This window comes from Diceros bicornis, chromosome 18, assembly GCF_020826845.1.
Source record: "Diceros bicornis minor isolate mBicDic1 chromosome 18, mDicBic1.mat.cur, whole genome shotgun sequence".
Classification (NCBI taxonomy): Eukaryota; Metazoa; Chordata; class Mammalia; order Perissodactyla; family Rhinocerotidae; genus Diceros; species Diceros bicornis.
In genome coordinates this window covers 42,567,137-42,588,647 of record NC_080757.1, presented here as the reverse complement: position 1 = coordinate 42,588,647, position 21,511 = coordinate 42,567,137, and the positions used below count along the sequence as shown (strand labels likewise).

General features: G+C 49.8%; 1 protein-coding gene across 7 annotated transcripts in view; it reads left to right on the top strand.

Moving 5' to 3' along the window:
- MPP2 (MAGUK p55 scaffold protein 2) overlaps window positions 1-14,971 on the top strand; it is a 29,620-nt gene extending 14,649 nt beyond the window's left edge. For all 7 annotated transcript variants that reach the window (XM_058561120.1, XM_058561122.1, XM_058561119.1 and 4 more), the window contains 10 exons: window positions 5,801-5,953; window positions 6,074-6,223; window positions 6,608-6,835; window positions 7,643-7,774; window positions 7,868-7,973; window positions 8,058-8,126; window positions 8,350-8,511; window positions 9,209-9,411; window positions 9,743-9,871; window positions 11,145-14,971. In XM_058561120.1, coding sequence (XP_058417103.1) covers window positions 5,801-5,953; window positions 6,074-6,223; window positions 6,608-6,835; window positions 7,643-7,774; window positions 7,868-7,973; window positions 8,058-8,126; window positions 8,350-8,511; window positions 9,209-9,411; window positions 9,743-9,871; window positions 11,145-11,321 — 1,509 coding nt within the window. In that variant the 3' untranslated portion in view covers window positions 11,322-14,971. The remainder of the gene's footprint in view (window positions 1-5,800; window positions 5,954-6,073; window positions 6,224-6,607; window positions 6,836-7,642; window positions 7,775-7,867; window positions 7,974-8,057; window positions 8,127-8,349; window positions 8,512-9,208; window positions 9,412-9,742; window positions 9,872-11,144) is intronic.
- The last annotated feature ends 6,540 nt before the right edge of the window (window positions 14,972-21,511 follow it).

Below are 21,511 nucleotides of genomic sequence, written 5' to 3'. Positions count from 1 at the left end.
ATCCAACTCTGAGTTTCCAAAGTCCCAGAAACGTGTGTTGCAAATTGTGACACATGTTGGATGTTCTCAGTCCTGGTCAATCAGCTGTTTAAATTGGCCTGTGTAGTTTGTTTTTTGTATTTGAATGATTAAATATTTAAAGTTTCCTCTGGGTCATAAAGGTCAAGCTTGGAGATCTGTGCTTTTAAATCTCTGGGTAAGACACTGGCAGCGGCCACAGGAGGAGGAGTGGACCGGCCTGGGGGAGGGGTTGTCAAGTCCAAGATGGGAGGTAGGTGGCTTTGGAGACGCCCAGGCTTCCTGCTTGGTAAGGCGAGGCCTCCTCTAGAAACTAGTCCTCCATCCATCAATGGAGCAGAAGATGCGGAGGCTAAAATGAGCGACCTCTGCGCTCATGTCAGGACACCTGGGCCAGAGCTAGCTTCTGCTAACCTGAGAGAGCCCGGCCAGGGTCACCATGGTGAGGTCATTGTGTGCCTGAGTGCCTTTGTTCATTCTTGAAACGCAGTTCCTGGGACCCTGGACTCCTGGGGCATTGACCTAGACACGTAGTAACACAGAGCCGAGGAAGGTCCATGGGCTGTGCTGAGCTAAATGAGGATCATGTAGGGTTTGGTGGAACCTTCCAGGGCATGTCCCTGCCCTCCAGCTTCTGAGGGACATCAACGCATAACAGGTCTCTGAGGGCTATCCCTTTGCCCCTTCAGTTGTCTGTTTCCCCAGCAGGAATGTTCTGCCCAGCCAGGCTGTGGGAGTCAGTCTGAAATGCTGCCCATCTTGGAGAGGGGGTTTAGGTGACTGTGGGACCAACATGCAAAAAGGAGCTAGCCGTTATTGAGCACCTGCTGTGTGCCAGGCACTGTGTCCATCTCACAGAATCTTCAGAGTATCCCTGTGAGGTGTTATTAAAATCTCCCCATCTCATGGGCTTGAAAAACTTTCTAGAGCCAGCCTTCATGGCCTAATGGTTAAAGTTTGGTGCTCTCACTGCTTCGGCAGCCCAGGTGTGCTGCCTGGTCGCTGAACCACACCACCCGTCTGTCACTTGCCATGCTGTGGCTACGGCTCACATAGAAGAACTAGAAGGACTTACAACTAGGATATACAGCCATGCACTGGGGCTTTGGGAGAGGAAAACAAACAAACAAACAAAAACTTTTCTATTGTGAAAATTTTCAAAAATGTCTCCTGATCCCCCGTCATCCATTGCCCCACTTCAACATTTAACCACTCTTGAACAATCTTGTTTCATCCATACCTCCAACCACTTCCCTCTCTCCTGAATTATTTTTAAGCAAATCTCAGACATAATTTTGTCTGTATTTCAGTATGTGTATCTAAAAGATAAAGATTAGTTTTTAAAAATAATCACAATACCATTATCTCATGTAGAAAATTAAACAATAGTTTGCTTATGGATTTTCAATAAATGGTATTGGGACATCTAGATAGTCATTTGGAAAGATATCAAAGTAGATCCATACCTCACAGCATACATAAGAATAAACTCCAAGCAGATCAGAGATCTAAATGTGAAAAAATAACCGTACACGTCCTAAAAGAAAACAAGGATCTGTGTGTGGGGGAAGGCTTTCTTTTTAAAAACAACCTGTGCCTCAAATGGGGCCAGCCTGGTGGCGTAGTGGTTAAGTTCTCGCGCTCTGCTTTGGTGGCCCAGGGTTCGCAGGTTCGGGTCCCGGGCACAGACCTACGCACCGCTCATCAAGCCATGATGTGGTGGCATCCCATATATAAAATAGAGGCAGATGGGCACAGATGTTAGTGCAGGGCTAATCTTCCTCAGCAGAAAGAGGAAGATTGGCAACAGATGTTAGCTCAGGGCTGATCTTCCTCACCAAAAAAAAACCCCCAAAAGCCCCCACACAAAAAAACTGTGCCTCAAAATTCAGATGCATAAAAGATTAATAAATTTAACTACATTAAATATTTTTTTTGCATTGACAAAAAAACCACAAGCAGAGTCAAAAGACAAATGACAAACTAGGGGAAAATATTTGCAAGAAATATCACAAAGCACTTCTTAACACAGAGAATATTTAAAAAATGGGAAAAAGAAAAAAACTAAGACCTGTTAGAAAAATTGGCAAAAGACATGAACAGATAGTTTACAGAAAAAGATATACAGATGGCCCTTAAACATATGAGGAGATGCTCAGCTTCACTCAATAAGCAAAATGCAAATTAAGCCCCATTGAGAGATCATTTCTCATCCTTGTGATTGGCAGACATTCAAAGTTTTGATTACACCCTCTGGTGGCAAGGCTTTAGGAAAGTCTCTCATCAATGCTGGTGGGAGGGCAAGCGGCCGGAGCCCCATGGAGGGGAGTTTGTCAATATCTAACAAAACCACATATGTATTTCCTGCTTGACCCAGCAAGACTTCTAGGAATTTCCATGGAAAATGTTCTCCATAGCTACAGAACAGCTGTGCCAGGGTTATTCACTGCAGCTTTATTTGCAGTAGTAAAATATTAGAAACAATTTAAATACCCATGGAGACATGTTGAATAAATTGTGGTACTCCAGTTACGCAATGAGTCAAATGCAGTAACTAAAAAATAATGATAATAAAGGAAGATCTCCCTGTAGCAGCATAAAGTGATTTCCAGGGCATATTGTTAAGTAAAAAACCAAACCAATTAAACAAACAAAAAACCCAAGGTATCAAAGAGTGTATATAGTGTTCTACCTTTTATGTTAGAAAGAAAGGGAAATATTTACTTATTTTTGTGAAAAGAAACCGATGGAATAAGCCAGAACCTAATGAAAATGATTACCTCTAGAGTGTGGGTGTGAATGGGGTAGAAAGGATGAGGATGGAAATGAGACTTTTTTTTTTTTTGTGAGGAAGATCAGCCCTGAGCTAACATCCGTGCTAATCCTCCTCTTTTTGCTGAGGAAGACTGGCTCTGAGCTAACATCTATTGCCAATCCTCCTCCTTTTTTTCTTCCCCAAAGCCCCAGTAGATAGTTGTATGTCATAGTTGCACATCCTTCTAGTTTCTGTATGTGGGACGCCGCCTCAGCATGGCCGGAGAAGCGGCGCGTTGGTGCACGCCCAGGATCCGAACCTGGGCCGCCAGTAGTGGAGCACACGCACTTAACCGCTAAGCCACGGGGCCGGCCCTGAAATGAGACTTCTTTGAATTTGCTTTTTATAGAGATATGAAATTTGAACCATGTGAATGTTGTACATATTCAAAAAATAAGATTAAATTAAAAGAATGAAAAAAGCAAACCCTGAAATTAAGTGCAGATAAGTGAATTGATCCATATAGCAAATTGTTAGTATAATCATACAGAAAAAGGAATTAATTCAAGTAACTGTTGCTCACGATATTCTGACTGTATAAAGTAGATAAATGCTAAGGCTGTACTCTTTAATACAGTAGCCACTAGCCACATGTGGCTATTTATTTAAATACTTAAATAAACAAAAATGCTGATATACAACTAAAAATCCAGTTCCTCAGTCATCCTAGTCACATTTCTCAGTAGCCACATGTGGCTAGTGGCGACCATATTAGCACAGAAAAAGAACATTTCCATTAACGCTGTAAGTTCTTTTAGACAGCACTCTCCTGAAGACAGAACGAACTGCAGGTAAATGTTGATTTTTACTTAGTAGGTTTGTGATAGGTAGTAGCAATGGTTTTGCAATTCTGAAACTTTTTCGAATATTGATGGACAGAACAAATAAGTAAGTATATTAATGTTACTGGGAAATAAGTTCTCACTGAAGGAGAAGGGAGACACAAATATGAAATGGGAGAAAATGAGGAAAATCCTGTAGTTTGATTTTATTTTATTTTTTATTTTTTCATAATTTTATTTATTTATTTTTTCCCCCAAAGCCCCAGTAGATAGTTTTATGTCATAGCTGCACATCCTTCCATTTGCTGTATGTGGGACGCAGCCCCAACATGGCCGGAGAAACAGCGCGTCGGTGCGCGCCCGGGATCCGAACCCGGGCCGCCAGCAGCAGAGCGCGCGCACCCAACCGCCAAGCCACGGGGCCGGCCCCGTGTAGTTTGATTTTAATCGGAACTATCAGTATCAACGAATCTCTACTGAAGACATGACACCCCAGGGGCAATGAGCACTGAGGGCCCAGGTCTTGGTTTCTAAATACCATTCCCCACCAAAAGGAATCAGAGTTTCTTGGAGAAATTGCTGATGGCAGACCCGGGGTAGGGAAGATACAAGATGAGCCTGTGGCAGAGGGAAGAAGGTGCCCAAAGACTGATGGGAACACGTCAAAGGGACACAAGCCTTTTGTGCTTGGGGCTCCCACTGGACAAATTTGGGATAAATTGAGATGATGAGAATAGTAATGGTGATGGATTAGAACACATTAAGTAAAACAAATCCGTAGTGATACGGAGAGAGAAAGAGAGGGAGAGGGAGGTGGGGTGGGAGGGAAAAAGGAAAAGCTCCTTCTTATAGTAGAATGCCAACAAATAAATGTAGAAAGAATAATGGGGTAAGGTAATCACTACTTCGCAACGCCCAAAATAGTAATTGATTCAGGCAAGTGTCATAAATGGACACTAAACCCATTAATGAAAGATTGTTGGGGAACAGAATAGTCACATGGTCTCAAGGTGTGGGAACGACACAAGATCACTTATGTAGAACTCGTGCCAAAGTGGTTAACTTGAGTCTAATTGTGAGGAAACAATTAGATAAACCAGATAAATTCTACAAACTACTGGCCTGGACTCTTTAAAAATGCCCTGAAAGACCAGAAGTGACTGGGGTCTGTTCTAGATTAAAGGAGAGTAAAAAGATGTACAACCAAATCTAACACATGATCCTTGATTAGATCCTGGATCAGAAAAACAAAACAAAACAAAACTATAAGAGATATTTTTGGGACAATAGTGAACATTTGAATACAGAATGTCAATTAGATAATATTATATCAATGTGTCAATGTTGAATTTCTTGCGTGTGATAAGGTATTGTAGTTTATGTAGCAGATCTCCTATTTGTACTTAGAGGATGCGTACTGAAATATTTTGGGGTAAAGTGACTTGTGTCTGCAACTATCTTTCAAATGATTCAGAGGGAACAAAATCTTCCTATACATCCCTGAAATGGGACTCGTTTCTTCCTGACTCACCTAATATAACTCTCCCTGCTGGGCTGGTCACTGGTGAAGGCTTCCTTTTCCCTTTTCAGAGCACCTTGTCGTGGGGCCCAGAGTCAGTAGAGCAACAAGTAGGTGCAGGGCCCTCTCCTGGTACCGTATACTGATTTCTTATCCCCTCCCTCCCTGGGAGCACTGGGCTGAGGGCCTGGAGACCCAAGTTCAAGTTCCTGTGACCTTGGGCAAGTTACTCCACCTCCTGGCTTCCTCATCCTGAGCTACAGGGTGTCCAAGACCCCACCCAACCATGATGTCGGGTGGAAGAAGCTGTCCTTGAACTCAGATGCTCATAGTGTCCTGGGAGCTGGAGACAGTATGATAATTTTAATGACCTTCTGTGGCAAGAGGATGGAAATGCAGTTTTGTCCTTTGGATTCTCCCTTCCCTAAACCGGGTCCTAATCACCATTTTGGGGGAGAAAGGAGAAAGCAAGGTGTGTGTGCACACGTGTGAGTGGGCTTGTGTCTGAGCGAGTGAGGATCTGAAGCTGATGCCAGGGGCAATGCCGTGGGTGGGGCCTGAAGTCAGGATTTGAGGGTGGGAGATGCCTAGATGCTGATGGGGGCACTGCTGGGTACCTCAGGGCTCTTGGGGAAGTGTCAGGCCTCACCTGTTCTGTGCCCCCAGGCCCATGAGCGGCTGGAGGAGACGAAGCTAGAGGCTGTGCGGGACAACAACCTGGAGCTAGTGCAGGAGATCCTGCGCGACCTGGCGCAGCTGGCGGAGCAGAGCAGCACAGCGGCGGAGCTGGCCCGCATCCTCCAGGAGCCCCACTTCCAGGTTTCCGCCCTGGGCTGGGGTGGCGACTGGGGGAGGGGCTGGCAGGAAGTTAGAGCCAGGATAGGGAAGGGACCGCAGAGCACTGCCCCATGGTCCCTCCTCTTTCCACCACTTCCTCAGTCCCTCCTGGAGACGCATGACTCTGTGGCCTCCAAGACCTATGAGACACCACCCCCCAGCCCGGGCCTGGACCCGACGTTCAGCAACCAGCCCGTGCCCCCTGACGCCGTGCGCATGGTGGGCATCCGCAAGACTGCTGGAGAGCATCTGGTGAGAGTTCTGGGCAGCGCCAGATGTGGGGTTTGGAGGGGGGATTGAGAGTAATCAGAGTGGGGCACGTCGAGTCAGGAGAGGGCTGAAGTTGAAGATGGGATCAGCTTTGCCCAGGGTTGGGCCCACGCAGACTCAGGAGACCGCAGACACTGTGCATATGAGCTGCATACGTTCATGTGCCAGGACCCTCTTCATTCTGCCCCTTTCCTGCCATTAGTGCTCCTGTAAGTGAAGAATTTGGGCGGAAGGATGGAAGAGGAGGACTCTGAGGGAGGTGGGGGGGAGGGATAGGGACGGAATGGAGGGGCTATTGGCAGACCCATTTGAAGACTCTGACTTGGAGCAGTTGGGGCCTCATCACACCGGCCCTCCGTCCCCAAGGGCGTGACGTTCCGCGTGGAGGGCGGCGAGTTGGTGATTGCGCGCATTCTGCACGGGGGCATGGTGGCTCAGCAAGGCCTGCTGCACGTGGGCGACATCATCAAGGAGGTGAACGGGCAGCCGGTGGGCAGCGACCCCCGCGCGCTGCAGGAGCTCCTGCGCAGCGCCAGCGGCAGCGTCATCCTCAAGATCCTGCCCAGCTACCAGGAGCCTCATTTGCCCCGCCAGGTGGGCCCATCCACCAAGCCCCTCACACAGTCAAGGCCCAAGGGGTGGCTGCTAGGGTCACAGGCCTCGGGTTAGGAGCTCCTCCTCTCCCATCGGTGTTCTCAAAGCAAAACGTGGGGCGAGACCTGCGGGCTGGGGCTGCGAACCCATCCACCTACAGCCCTCTGCGTGTGGTGCACATGCGCGCATTGTGCATTTGCGCTGATCTTGGACATTCATGCGCATGTGCAAGGGACGTGCGCGCGTCCAAGCCCTGGGGTACCCGAGCGTGCAATGAGTGCCTGCATCGTGTACAACGGTCTGCGTGCCTAGTATCCGCGTGGGTGTGCAGAGTTGGGTTGTCACGTGTCCTGTACAGCTGCCTCCTGGCTGGTGGATTGTGGAGGTCTGCCCACCTCTCCTATTGGCTCTCTAGCCTTCTGCCAGAGCCCTCTCCTTCAAGGGGAGGGAGAGGGTGGACGGAGGGATCCTTCGTTAGATGCCAGGGTCATGTCCCTTACTGGGTGCTCCTGCCTTCTCAGTGGGTGGGGCCATGGCCCCAGGCCTGAGCAGATCCCCCATCCCTCTATCTGAGTCCTTTTGTTCTAGATACAAAGTGAGGCTGGTACCAGGGAGGCAGACCAGGCAGGGCTGGAGGCATCATGCCTCTAGAGGGGCAGTGCCAGGGCCTTTTTCATCTTTGTGTGGGGAGGGGACAGAGGGTGGACTGTGTGACACTCTCTCCTCCAGGGTTGGGGTGAGAGAGGGCACATCCCATCCAGCCTTCCCTTGGTTCCTCCCTTGACTCTTTTCTGATCCCTGGCCCAGGTATTTGTGAAATGCCACTTTGACTATGACCCCGCCCGAGACAGCCTCATCCCCTGCAAGGAAGCGGGCCTGCACTTCAACGCTGGGGACTTGCTCCAGATTGTAAACCAGGACGACGCCAACTGGTGGCAGGTGAGCCCTGGGTGCCCAGGCAGTCTTTCCAGGTGTGGTGTGTGGGGGAGGTGTCCTCTCACTCAGGCAGATCTTTGTCACATGTCATTTCAGGCGTGCCATGTAGAAGGGGGCAGCGCGGGGCTCATCCCCAGCCAGCTGCTGGAGGAGAAGCGGAAAGCCTTCGTCAAGCGGGACCTGGAGCTGACACCCACCTCAGGTATGAGGTCCCTCTTCTGCAGACCCTAATCTGGGATCTGACACGGCCCTGCCTGGCCTCACTCGCCCATCTCTTTATGGCCAGGGACCTTATGTGGCAGCCTTTCAGGAAAGAAAAAGAAGCGAATGATGTATTTGACCACCAAGAATGCAGGTGGGTGTTGGAGGCCACCTCCCCTGCCCTCTCTTGACATGGCATGTCCCTCCCTCCCCCACCAACGACTGGTTCTGATGCTGCCGGCCTTGCCCCCAGGCCCTGCCCAGTTTCTCTCTGCTCCCAGCCCTAGCTCTCTTACCCTTGGCCTCCCTGAGAGCCCCGCCCCACCCCCTCCACCTGATGAGCAGCCTGGTGAGCAGCGCCATCTCCCTGTGTCCAGAGTTTGACCGCCACGAACTGCTCATTTATGAGGAGGTGGCCCGCATGCCCCCCTTCCGCCGGAAAACCCTGGTGCTGATCGGGGCTCAGGGCGTGGGCCGGCGCAGCCTGAAGAACAAGCTCATCATGTGGGATCCAGACCGCTATGGCACCACGGTGCCCTGTGAGTGGGATCTGGGCCCTGCTGGGTGGGGGGCAGGGAGCAGGGCTTCCCTGAGGCCAGGGCTGGGTTCCCTGAATGGGCATCTGCATGGGCACCAGGTCAAGGGGTACTTTTGGATGTGAGGTGTGGGGTGTGCACCCTCTGTGGGTGGGTGGGGGCACTGCAGGCTGGGAAGGGCTGAGGTAGCTGTCCTGACAACCTGTGGCCAAGTGAGCTGGGCTGGGCTAGTCTTGCTTTTCCTTCTCTCATGTTCACTTGCTAAAAGCCCAGCTGGGGACCCATGTGAAACAGGGCTGTGAGCTGCCTTGTGTGGCCTTGTGGAAGACAGGGCTTCTTGGTGGCACAACCAGTTGGGGTGGTGAAAGTTCCTGGTTCCTGGAGGCGGGAACCTGAGTGCTGACCTTAGGTCTGCTGGCCTTGCTGTGTGGCTTTAGGCTGTACATTGCCCTCCCTGGGCCTCAGCCCCCCATCTGTGAGCACTGGGTTGGAGCAGGTGATCTCCGAAGGTCCAGTCAGTATGGACATCTCGAGTCTGTGTGTGTGCCAATGGTGAGGGTGAGGGCGGTGTGTGGGAAGGCGGCTGTGCTGCGAAGGTGGAGGGCAGGCTGCACCCCTAGGGCTGTGCGGCCATGTGGAACACGTGCATGTGCGTCTGAGTGGTGTGGCCTGCCTGTGCATCAACCCCTCCTTCCCCCAGACACGTCCCGGCGGCCCAAGGACTCAGAGCGGGAGGGCCAGGGTTATAGCTTTGTGTCCCGCGCGGAGATGGAGGCTGACATCCGTGCTGGGCGCTACCTGGAACATGGCGAGTACGAGGGCAACCTGTATGGCACACGGATCGACTCCATCCGGGGCGTGGTAGCTGCCGGCAAGGTGTGCGTGCTGGACGTCAACCCCCAGGTACCGCCCGCCCGCCCCTTCCCTGCTGCCCGATATCCTCTCTGCGCACTCTGCTTGCCCCCAGCACTCCCCCTTGTATTTCCAGGCACTTGTCTCCCAGGCACCCCCATATAACCCCTCAGCTACTGCTAGGGACCCAGCCCACCTACAACTTCCTTCTCAGCCTCCCGGGTCCCCTACTCTAGGCTCCTCTGGTTACACAAGCCCCAGCCCCTGCCCTCTACCAGTCATCCCCAGGACTCGTGTCCCAGAACCCCAGGTGCCCGTCCTCACCCCGGTCACCCCAGACGTCTGTGGGGATATACTCCTGGACCCCCTTCTTCTCCTGCAGGCGGTGAAGGTGCTGAGAACAGCTGAGTTCGTCCCTTACGTGGTGTTCATCGAGGCCCCTGACTTTGAGACCCTGCGGGCCATGAACCGGGCTGCGCTGGAGAGCGGAGTGTCCACCAAGCAGCTCACGGTGAGGGTCTCTGAGGTGCGGTGGGAGGGGTCTGATGGCTGCCTGGGGTGGGGGGCAGGCTGGAGCTGGTGAAGAAAAGGAGGTGATGTCGGGGAAGGGGAGGGGCGCCCATCCAAGGTATCAGCGAGGTGGGGCTTGCTAGTCCCGCTTTATAGGTGTGGAAACAGGTCTGAGGGAGGAAGTGCCCATAGTCTCATAGAGTCAGGGACACAGCTAGCCCGCGCTGGGGGCTGGAGCTTCTGCCAGCCCCACGGCTCAGCCCACTTTCCGGGGACGGAGTGCTGACCAAAGGGAGACCAGAAGGCCAGTGCGAGATCTATGGGCAGAGGTGGGCCAGGTGGGCTCAGGGCTGTTTACAGCTGGGGGTAAGGCTGAAGGGAGGGAGGAAGCCAGAGGCTGGAAGGCTGGTTGGAGGGGCGAGTCAGCAGCAGGGAGGAGGCAGAGAGGGGAGGAGAGGCTTCAAGTCAGGTGTTGCAGACCCCAGGGCACCCCTCTTCCCCATGGAGCAGCAGCCTTTTCCAGGAGCTGTAGGGTTTGTGGCGCTCTGAGCTCAGGGGTCCCTCTGCTGGCCACACTCGGTACTGCAGCTCTTATTACCCAGGTCAGAGCGCTGCTCCGGCCCAGGACAGTCTGGGCTGGGCTCCCGTCTGCTGCAGGCCCTCTGGCAACAGACACTGGGAACTGGAGCTGCTGGGCCACAACTGGGCCAGCCCGAGAGCTCCTGCTTCGGCTTATTTAAGTCCGTTTTCAAGTTCCCTTCCCACCCCTGCTGGGCCAGCTTCCACTGGGTCTGGGGTGGGGGTTGCCTTCCGGCACTGTGGGCTGCTCGAGTAGCAGGCATGGCTCTCAGGCTGCCTAGGTGAGGGGCCTCATCAAACTGGAGGGAGCACTGGCTCTGGAGTCAGGCAGACTGTGTTCAGCCGCTGGCTGGCTGTGTGACCTCTCTGTACTTCAGTGTTCTCTGCTGTAAACGGGGAATAATTATACTGCCTTGCAGAGCTGTAGTGAAGATTCTGTGGTTGCAAAGCAGTTAGTGCCGTGCTTGGCATTTACTAAAGCTATTTCCTTCCTTCCTTCCTTTCACCCATCTGTCTGTCTGTCTGTGGTTGCAGGAGAGCCACCTTGGGGCGTGCAGGGAGGGGCTCCTGCCCCCCAGCCAGGGAGTCCACACCGCCATGGTTGGGCTTTGGGGAGGAACTAGATGGGGCAGCTGTAGATTCCCTGACGATGGGCGTGAGTGAGGGACACTGACCGGTCCCCTTGTGCCGGGCAGGAGGTGGACCTGAGACGGACAGTGGAGGAGAGCAGCCGCATCCAGAGGGGCTACGGGCACTACTTCGACCTCAGCCTAGTCAACAGCAACCTGGAGAGGACCTTCCATGAGCTGCAGGCTGCCATGGAGAAGCTGCGGACCGAGCCCCAGTGGGTGCCCGTCAGCTGGGTGTACTGAGCCTGATCACCCAGACCTCGCACCCTCTGGGTTGTCACCCAGAACCCTGAATCCATCTCTTTCCCATCCGTGACCCCCAGCCACAACCTTAGCTCCCATCCCTGGCCCTCTGGCTCTCCCTGGGTTATGGCTCCTAGCGGGCCCTAAGTCTGGCTTCAGCGCAGAGACATGCACTGCCGGGGAGGTGGGTGTTCATGGGGTACCTCTATGCCCAGGTGCTGCCCACTCCCAATGTCCATGGACCACCACATGTCCCTCTCTGAGGGCCATCCTGCACCCAGGAGTGTGTCAGAGTCACCTCCATAATGCTCAGTCCAGAGAGAAAAACTGCTTTGGGACCGTGTGGTCAGTAGGTTCACTGCCCCCTGCCATCTCTCTCCAGTCACATTTTCTCCTCTGGACTGGACACACCCACCCTATTTCTGGGCTCCTCCCACCTCACCCCTGTGGCCTAGGAGCAGGCCTTAGGCTGTTTCCATGTGGTCAGGGGAGTGTGTGGCCCCCTGGCAGCCAAGCAGGCCCGGGCAGTGGTGCCAGCCTGATGCCATCCTGAAGGCTGGGAGATCTAAAGCACCAGCCAGTTGTCACAGCCGGGAGGTAGTGCAGCTCTCAGTGCCCTTGGACTGGGGCGGGGTCCCATGAGTGGACACTGCCCTATCCTTCCCTCATCCACAGCTTTCACTGCCGAAGTCTCTCCACAGACTTCTCCAATGTGCCCCTGAGAGGTCGGCTCTGCTCCCCGCGAGACTAGGCCACAGGGATCAGCAGGCTCGGCCCAGGTAGGGGAGGGTTCAGGGCTGAGCCCTGTGACGAGGAGCCTGCTACCACTGACCGAGGAGCCCCAAGCTCTCCATGGCCCGTGGTGGGGGCACGTCTGGGCTTCTCCAGCCCGTTTGTCCATTTTAGTCTTCTCTCTGGCTGGGTCCAGGTGGCCCACTCACATCAGGGCTGTGTGGGGGGCTGAGGAGGGATGCGGAGGGAACCTTGTGAGCCGTAGGCTGTGGAGCATGGGCTTGGCGAAGGACATTTGTGCTCTAGCAGGCTCCTTGTTGCACAACTCCAGGGGGCGCCATCCACACAATTTCTGCAGCTTCTCCGCATGCTGCGGGGCCCGGTCTGTGTTTCTGTCCCTGGTGTGTGTGTGTCAGGCTTGGTTTTTGGAGAGGAGAACCAAAGGGTTGTTTTGCTTTGGAGGTCACTCTTTGGGGCCTCTTTTTTGGGGTTTCCCATCAGCTCCCATTTCTTATGAGACCCTTGTCCCAGATTCCAGAGGCTTGGCCCTCCCCAGATATCTTCCTCCAGCTCTCCTGTTGTCGTCTGACCCTAAATGCCACCCTCCAGTTTTGGGGGAGGGCAGTTGTGTAAACTAGGGGAATCCCTTTTAAGAAGAGAATGCTGTCCTAGACTTCGCCAGGCATCTCCTCCCTCCTCCTCTCTGATCCTTCCTGGGACGAACCTGCCCTTGCAGGCGACCCCCGACGCCCCAGCCCCTGTGCTTCCCAGTTCTGAGCGTCTCATCTGTCTTCGCTGCAGTGTCAGCCCAAGCTGGCTCCTGAACCACTGTGTGCCCATTTCCTAGGGAAGGGGAGGGAGAAGAAACAGAATATTTATTACAAAGGTAGAAATATATTTATTATATTAGGGATCTCATTTGCATTTGCATAGGATATGCAAATGAGATGTAAAGGTTAAGCCAGCTCCCATCTCATTTGCATAGCTCTGCATCCACTATGCAGTCATCTTTATACTTGTCTTTTCCCTCTAGTCAGTGTTCTTTTAGTCTCAGTTCAGCTCTCCCTTGCATCACCCTCGCCTTCAGTCTAAGGGGACTGGGAGTGGGAGGAAAACGGGGTGTTTTCCTGCTGGTCTGATGCCACAATGTCTTTTGTCAGTTCCCACCTCACCTGGGGGACTTGGGAGTAGAGGCAGCAAGGATCTGCTGTTGCAGCCACTCCCTTCCCCTTGGTTGACCTCCAAAGCCCCCTGACCACAAGGCCATCCTCTCGGGTGGGGGTGGGGGAGCCAGGCATTGGGGGTGGGTACCTTGCTGGGCAGTTGGCACTTGGCCCTATAGAGCCAATCTCCAGTGTTGATGCTGTTCTGGTACCCTCACCTCTAGAGAAGCCCAGGGAAGGGCTGGGCCGCCTCCTGTCTCCATCCCTCTCTGGACTGCATCCTCCCCTGCCCAAACCCCACTCCACGTTGGAACAGTTGTGTGTGCCCACTCACCATGTTAGCTCCCTGACTCTATCCTCCCTCCTCCCATGTGGACGCCTGTATCTGAGGGACCTCAGGTTAATGAGGACCCTGCCACCCACTGTCCACACTCAGTCCCAGCCCGGTTGCCCTTCCCCTCTCCCCTCCCTCAGCCGTCCAATTCTTGAGCTTTCTCTCTGACTGGTTTTCTTTCTTTTCCTTTGATTAAATGTGAAAGCAAAGGCTTCTGGGCTCTGTTTGTCTTTGGTTGGGGTTGGGTGGATGGTTTCGGGGAAGGGTGAGAGCCAGGAGCACAGCACAGATGATTCTGGAATGGAAGTCAGGGTGACATGTCTTGTGTTCTGTAATGTCTTCTGAAATTTCCTGCCTTGCTGTTCCACCCTCCCCATCCTCAGAAGATGCTCTTTCAAAATGCTTGTATCCAGGAGTCTATGAGAATTTTGGGGGGCCGGGGGACCCAGGGATTCCATGGCTAATTCACTCACCTTCTCCTGGAACTTGCTGTGTGGCCTTCAGCAAGTCCCTCTACTTCTCTGGGCCTCAGGTTCATCCTCTGTAAAGTGTCATGGACTCTCCCAGTGCAAATGCTGGGATTGGTTCTAGGTGCCCAACATTGGTGCCATAGAGAGCTGTCACCATGGGGGTGCTTGTGTGTGTCAGATCTTGTAGGTTAAGGGGTCAGCCTGCCTTCCCACCTTGACTTCTCCCTGAACGCCTGCTGCGGGTTCTCAGGAGGGGCTTTGGCTGTGCCCTTCTCTCTGTGACAACCAAATGTGGAAATGGCCCCCTTCCTTTGATCCCCCCAGAGCATCCACTCACACAGGGACGAGCGTGGGGCTGACTTCACTGGTGACGTGGAGGCAGCCATAGGGGCTTATGTCACCCACCTAACAGCTCAGATGAGATTTAGAATTAAATATTAAATACCCCAATCTCAAATGTCCCCTGACCATTCCCAGAATGTTTTCCTGGTCAGTTTTTCTCCTTAGGTCTTCCTGCCTCCCTTCGTATTGCTGGGCCCTCTCCTGCTTTCTTCTCTCATTTCTGGACAACCTTCTTCTCATCTCCTGGGGCAGCCCCCTGGAAATTCAATATTTTTTTTACTATGCCTAGCAACTCTGCACTTGAACCTTTGTCCTAATTCAGTGGTTCTCAATCCTGGCTGCATGTGAGAATCGCCTGAGGGGGTTAAAAAAAATACAATTGCATGGGCTATACTGCAGATCTATTAGGTCAGAAGTTCCAGAAAGGCTAACTGCTGTAACTAACAACCATAACATCTCAGCAGCTTAACACCTTTAGTATTCATTTCTTGCTCACATCACATCTGATAGAGATTGGGTGGCACTCCTAGCGGTGACTTCGGGATCCAGCCTCTTTCCGTCTTGTGACACCATGATCTTTAAGGAGCAGGCTCCACAGGTGTCATGGAAAAGGAACAGAGAGTGTAGGAAATTGCTCAGGGATTTTATGGGCTAGGCCTGTCTGCCCACATCCATTGGCCAAAATCTAGTCACGTGGCCCTGGATTACTGCCAGGGAACCTGGGAAATATAGTCTTCTGTGGTGCTCAGGAAGACAACAGCATCTAGCCAGTCTCTGCTAGGCTGGGAGGAGAGCCTGGGAAGCCCTATGTGTCAAAAGCTCCCCAAGTGATTCTAATGTGTAGCCAAGTTTGCTGACCACGGCTTGTCTTTGACCATACCCTTGGGGTGGGGCAAATTTCCTTTTAGCTCCAAATTGGCATCAAGGTATTTTCCTAATAAAGACAATTGAATTTCTAAAAGGAATTCTGCTACCAGTTTTTCTTTTTTCTTAATCCTTTTCCCCTCCTGGCAGTGTAGCAGGTTGTTAATAGGGCAGAATGGATTCTTATCATATTATAGTTGGGAAAACTGACCGAGGGAGGTGAAAGGCTTTGTCCAGTGTCACAGAGAAAGTCACTAGCAGAACTGGAACCAGACTCCCAGAATCCTGGCTCTTAATCCTCCCCTCTCCCCCCCATGCTGCCTCCCAGAGGTGGAAGGGGATTGACTAGAAATGGGGGTGGGGGTGCAATTGGAGAAGAAGGCGCTGCTAGAGAAGGAACATGGGATAAGAAAGGGACTATGAGGGAGAGTGGAGGCTACTTTGCCATCCCTAGGTTCAGCTCCTCAAGAGCTCAGCGCACGGGCTGGCCCCGTGGCTTAGCGGTTGGGTGCGAGCGCTCTGCTGCTGGCAGCCCTGGTTCGGATCCCGGGCGCGCACCGACGCACAGCACCGCGTCTCCGGCCATGCTGAGGCCACGTCCCACATACAGCAACTAGAAGGATGTGCAACTATGACGTACAACTATCTACTGGGGCTTTGGGAAAAAAAAAAAGAGTAGAATAAAATTATCCTTTAAAAAAAAAAAAAAAAGAGCTCCGCGCACTGTAGGTGGTTGAGGAGTCAACAGTCTAAAGCCACCTGGCCCCACTTCCCTCAGGGCTGGGTTTGGTTGTGACCACAGAGCTCTGGGAGGGACATGAGCTGGCCGTGTAAGGGAGCAGGGAGGACCATCTAGCTTGTTCTATTGATCTATTTACCTAACCTAGTTGCTATTATCAAAGTTTTAATGATTTAGAAATTTGTTTTACTATCTAGTAAGGAAAATTTCAAACTACTCTCTTTTTTTTTTTTTTTTAGATTTTTATTTATTTATTTATTTTCCCCCTAAAGCCCCAGTAGATAGTTGTATGTCGTAGTTGCACATCCTTCTAGTTGCTGTATGTGGGACGCGGCCTCAGCATGGTGGGAGAAGCGGTGCGTCGGTGCTCACCTGGGATCGAACCTGGGCCACCAGCAGCGGAGCGCGAGCACTTAACCGCTAAGCCACGGGGCCGGCCCCTCAAACTACTCTCTTGATCAATTATTTTTTCTCAGTCATGCTTTCTTATTTATTCTGGAAGGTGAGCTCTAGGATCATTTTGTCAGAGTACACTCTCTTCTTATCAGGATATTGACTGGAATCGCGTTAAATCGGTCCATTAATTTGGGAAGAATTAGCACTCTTCAGTGGTCAGTCTTCCCCTCCAGGACCATGGTCTGCCTCTCCATGTACTCAGGTCTCCTTTCAGCCCAGGGTCCCCCACCCACCTGTCTGCCAAGCAGCATGTTCAGACTGACCTCTTCTCCAACAGCAACATGATAAAAAAGACAACACAGTGACTTCCTTTTTTTTTTTTTAATAATTTTATTTATTTATTTTTTTCCCCCAAAGCCCCAGTAGATAGTTGTATGTCATAGCTGCACATCCTTCTAGTTGCTGTATGTGGGACGCGGCCTCAACATGGCCAGAGAAGCGGTGCATTGGTGTGCGCCCGGGATCCAAACCCAGGCCCCAAACCTGGGCTGCCAGCAGCGGAGCGCATGCACTTAACCGCTAAGCCACGGGGCCGGCCGCCACAGTGACTTTCTTATCAAACAAAATTCATTCCTTTTAAAGAATTTTATCTCGAGGTTCTCTCTCCTCCCCCTACCTTTGGGGTTAAGATGGTCTTCCTTTTATAAAAGGGCTGTGATATTAGATTTTTTTTTTTCTTGTTTCTGAATGTATGAGTTAACAAAATATATTTTGGAAATTTTGCAGATCTGTGAATTCTCAAATCTTGGATTAGATCTCTCAGTAGGTTTAATTACACAGGTGCCCTGCATTTTGTTGGATATTTTGTATTGGGGTTGCTATTGTGAACAGGGTCTTTTTTTTCTATTATATCTTCTAATAAATCATCCAGTTCCTTGAAAAATTATGGCATAGAGCCTTAAGTATTCATTCAACGACCATCTACTGAGCCCCTTTGAACAAGGCAGGGTCCCTACATCCAGAGGCCCAGAGTCTAAGGGAGCAAATGGAAGACGGTCTTGATCAGGACTGTAATGAGAAGCTGCAGTGGCACCGCTGAGAAGCGGAGTGTGGTAGTGGTACCCAAGCATTAGTCTGTGGACCGTTTCCTCTGTGGCAACATGAGAAAATTAAAAACAATGCATAAAGTTTATCATCAAGCTGAATATATTTAATTTTAAGGATTATCCTTTATTCTGAGGTAGTGATTATAAATTTTATTCCATCACATGTGGGTGTAAGTAATACCTCATTATTTTTCTAACTTGAATCAAATGTTTCCCTGAGTCCCTGCTCATCAAAGTGGAAAGAAGTGACATCTCAGTCCTGTTTTGGAGGGCTTCTTCCCTAGAGTCACACAAAAATCTACAGGGCTTACACAGTGCCTGGAAAATGGGAGTCGGGGGTTCTAGTCCAGGCAGAGTAGTGAACAAGGTACCTTGTGCTTTTAAACAATGAGAGCCTATGTGAAACAATTTGTATTGTGTTGCTGGGCTTGTGGGAAGGAAAGTCTCCTGGAGGCCACAAAACAACCCTCATAAGTATGGTGAGTGGACAGGAAGGTGGAGTTGCCCTAAAGGCAAATGCCAATATTAGCATCATGTTTGGAAAGTTAAATATGAAGCCAGGGGCCAGGTAAGGCAACCTGAGATTCTGGTACCCAGGGACCTGGGAAGGGGCTAATCTGGTCCCAAGTTGGTGTCATGTCCTGGACCCTGACAGAGCAAATGCAAATCTTCTCTGGAGGAAGGAATCCTCAGAGATAGCCCCTAGATTTTTCCATACATTAAGATCATCCAAACATGAGCTGACAATGTGAGATCACAAAATACAAAGAAAAAACTACCATGAGTGATAGTCGATATAAACAATAATACATTTGTATATCCAAGGACTTTTGACATTAGACACAAAATGTAAACGGACTATCTACATGTAAAAGGTTTAATGAAATACAAGATGACATTACAAAAATTAACAAGTAAGAAGACACTAGAATGACCCATCAGGTTTGAAAGAACCATCTAGAACTTTTGGAAATAAAAAATACAATGATTAAAATAAAAACTAAATTTGAGAGATTTAATGGTAAATTAAACACAACTGGAGAGAGATTAGTGAACCAGAAAGTTGTTGCCCTAAGTATGGTCCTCGGACCAGCAGCATCATCAGCCCTGGGAGCTTGTCGGAAATGCAGACTCTCAGGCCCCACCCAGATCTACTGAATCAGAATCTGCAGTTTGACAAGATTCCCTAGTGATTTGGAGGCATATTCAAGCTTGAAGTACTAAAGTAGACAATAGAGCTGAAGAAATGACACAGAATGCAGAACAGAGAGATGAGAAGGGAAATATGAGGCGAGGTTAAGAGATGGCAGCTATAAAGAGAAGGTCTAAAAAAATTTAATCATGGTCAATGGAGGGATTAAAAAGAATGGAGTGCAGATAATATTTGAGAATTTCCTAGAACTGATGAAAGGCATGAATCCACATATACAAGAATTTACACCAAACAGGAAAAATAAAAAATTTACGGTCAGTAGTGAAACCGCAGAACACCAAGACAAGTGGAGAAGCAGTCTGAGAAAAAGACAAGTCACAACAATCAATCTGATGGCAGACTTCTCACTAGCAACACCTAAAGCTAGAAGGCAGAACAGTAATACAGGTATCTGCAGAATGCTGAGAGAAAATGGCTGTCAACCTAGAATTGTGTATCCAGCAAAACTCTTTCAAGAATGTTGATGAAGTAAAGAGATTTTCAGATAAAAACTGATAGAGTTTAGCATCAACAGAACTTTTTAAAAAGAAAATCTGAAATGTAAGAATCTAAGCAAGCACTGTGTGCATAAAATAGCAATTAACAATGTCTAGTTTGTACCTTCCCACAAAGAAAACTCTAGGCACAGATGCCTTCACTGATGAATTCTACCAAATACATAAAGAGGAAATATTACCAATTCTACACAAAATCTTCCAGAAAATTGAAGAGGAAGGAATACTTTTCAACTTATCCTGATACCAAGGTCAGACAGAGACCTTAAGAAAAGAAAACTCCATACCAATATTCTTCATGACCAAGTCAAGTTAACCCCAGGAATACGATGTTGGTTTAACATTAGAAAAAAAAGAATGGAGTCATATTTACAGACTTTAAAAAACCCAAACATATAATCATCTCAGTAGTTGCAGAAAAATCACTGAAAAAATTAACATCTATTCCTGATTTTAAAAAAAGCTCTCAGTAAACTAGGAATAGAAGGGAATTTTCTCAACTTGATAAAATACATCTATGAAAAGTCTATAGAAAACATCATACTTAATGGTGAAAGTGCTTTCCACCTAAGATCAGGGACAAGGCAAGAATGTCTGCTCTCGCCATCTCTTTTTAACTTTCTGCCGTAGGTTTTAGCTAATGCAAAAAGGCAAGAAAAAGAAATAACAGGCATCCCATTGAAAGGAAGAAGTAATTCTGTCTTTATTCACAGATGACATGATTGTCTATGTAGAAAATTCTATGAAATCTACAAAAAAAAGCTACTAGAACTAGGAAGTGAGTTTGGCAAGATTGTATGATACAAGATCTATACACAAAATCAATTGTGTTTCTATATGCTAGCAACAAAATCAGAAATTGAATTTTAAAAAGCAATACCATTTACAATAGCATCAAAAAATATGAAAAACTCAGGGATAAATCTGACAAAAGATGTGCTAGACCTATACACTGAAAACTATAAAGTATTGCCAAGAGAAATTAAGGAAGACCTAAATAAAGAGTTATACCGTTGGGGCCTGCCTAGTGGCCTAGCGGTTAAGTGTGTGCGCTTGGCTGCTGGCGGCCCGGGTTCGGATCCCTGGCGCACACAGAGGCACTGCTTGTCAAGCCATGCTGTGGCGGCATCCCACACAAAGTGCAGGAAGATAGGCACAGATGTTAGCCCAGGGCCAGTCTTCCTCAGCAAAAAGAGGAGGATTGGCATGGATGTTAGCTCAGGGCTGATCTTCCTCACACACACAAAAAAGAGTTATACTGTGTCCATGGATTGCAAGAATCAATATTGTTGAGATGTCAGTTCTCCCCAAATTGATCTACGTATTTAATGCAATCCCAATCAAAATCCCAGCAAGCATTTTTGGAGGTACAAATTGATAAGTTCATGTGGTCTATTCAAGATGGGCAGATCTGCTGCTTTTGCACCAGGCTTGGGGGCCGCACACTCAGATCCAGCCCCTTAGGGCCCCTCTCAGCTGCAGTGCGGGGTGCCTGTCATATCCTCAAAGTGCTACAGGTGGAGAGCACTTCCCTCCACTTTGGGGAAGCCCTCTGATCACATCACATCCTCTTGCACTCTCAGGGGCTTTCTACCTTCTCTGCTTCTGTTTTCTCTTCCCCTACGAGCCACTACCTCCTGGATGAGCTTAGAAAAGCTGTCCTCAATGGGCCTCAATGGATTAGGATTACAACATCCAATTCTACATGGAGAGGTAGGGTGGGGAAGGGAGAGCCCAAATCATTCTTTTTTCCTATCAATACTCCCTTTTCATGATAAAATGTTTGTTTTAAAGAAACAAATGGGAGGATAAAGGATAGTTTATTATTATTATTATTATTGTTATATTTAATATCCCAATTTGGCAAAGCTAAACGTTAGCAACTCTGATGTTCCCCTAATTTTTTCTGACGTTTTACCTCTCAGCAAGTCCCCAAACTGGAAACTGGCTTGCTCTCTGGGTGGGTGAGGAGTGACTTGTGGCATTCTTTGTTGAAGGGGATTGAAGAGACTCACACATCTACAAAAGATCGCAGGGCTGAATATTTTTTTGTACAAACATAAAACCAAAGTGTATCAAGATAAGGGACTTCGAAGTGGTAAGTGGTAAGGGAGTGGTCCTTCTCCCCTACCTGGTGGGTGGAGCTGGCCCAGCACCCCGGCAGCAGTGGTGGGAGTGAGGGGAGTGTGCGAGCGACTCCGAATGATACTTGAGTGTTGATAAATCCATGGAAACTTGGAATCCCATGGACGCCAATCCTAGGTTGCCTTGGAGAGAGCTCTGCCTCACAAAAGACACCCGTCTGTTTAGTGGACACTTGCTCTGAGAACGGGCAAG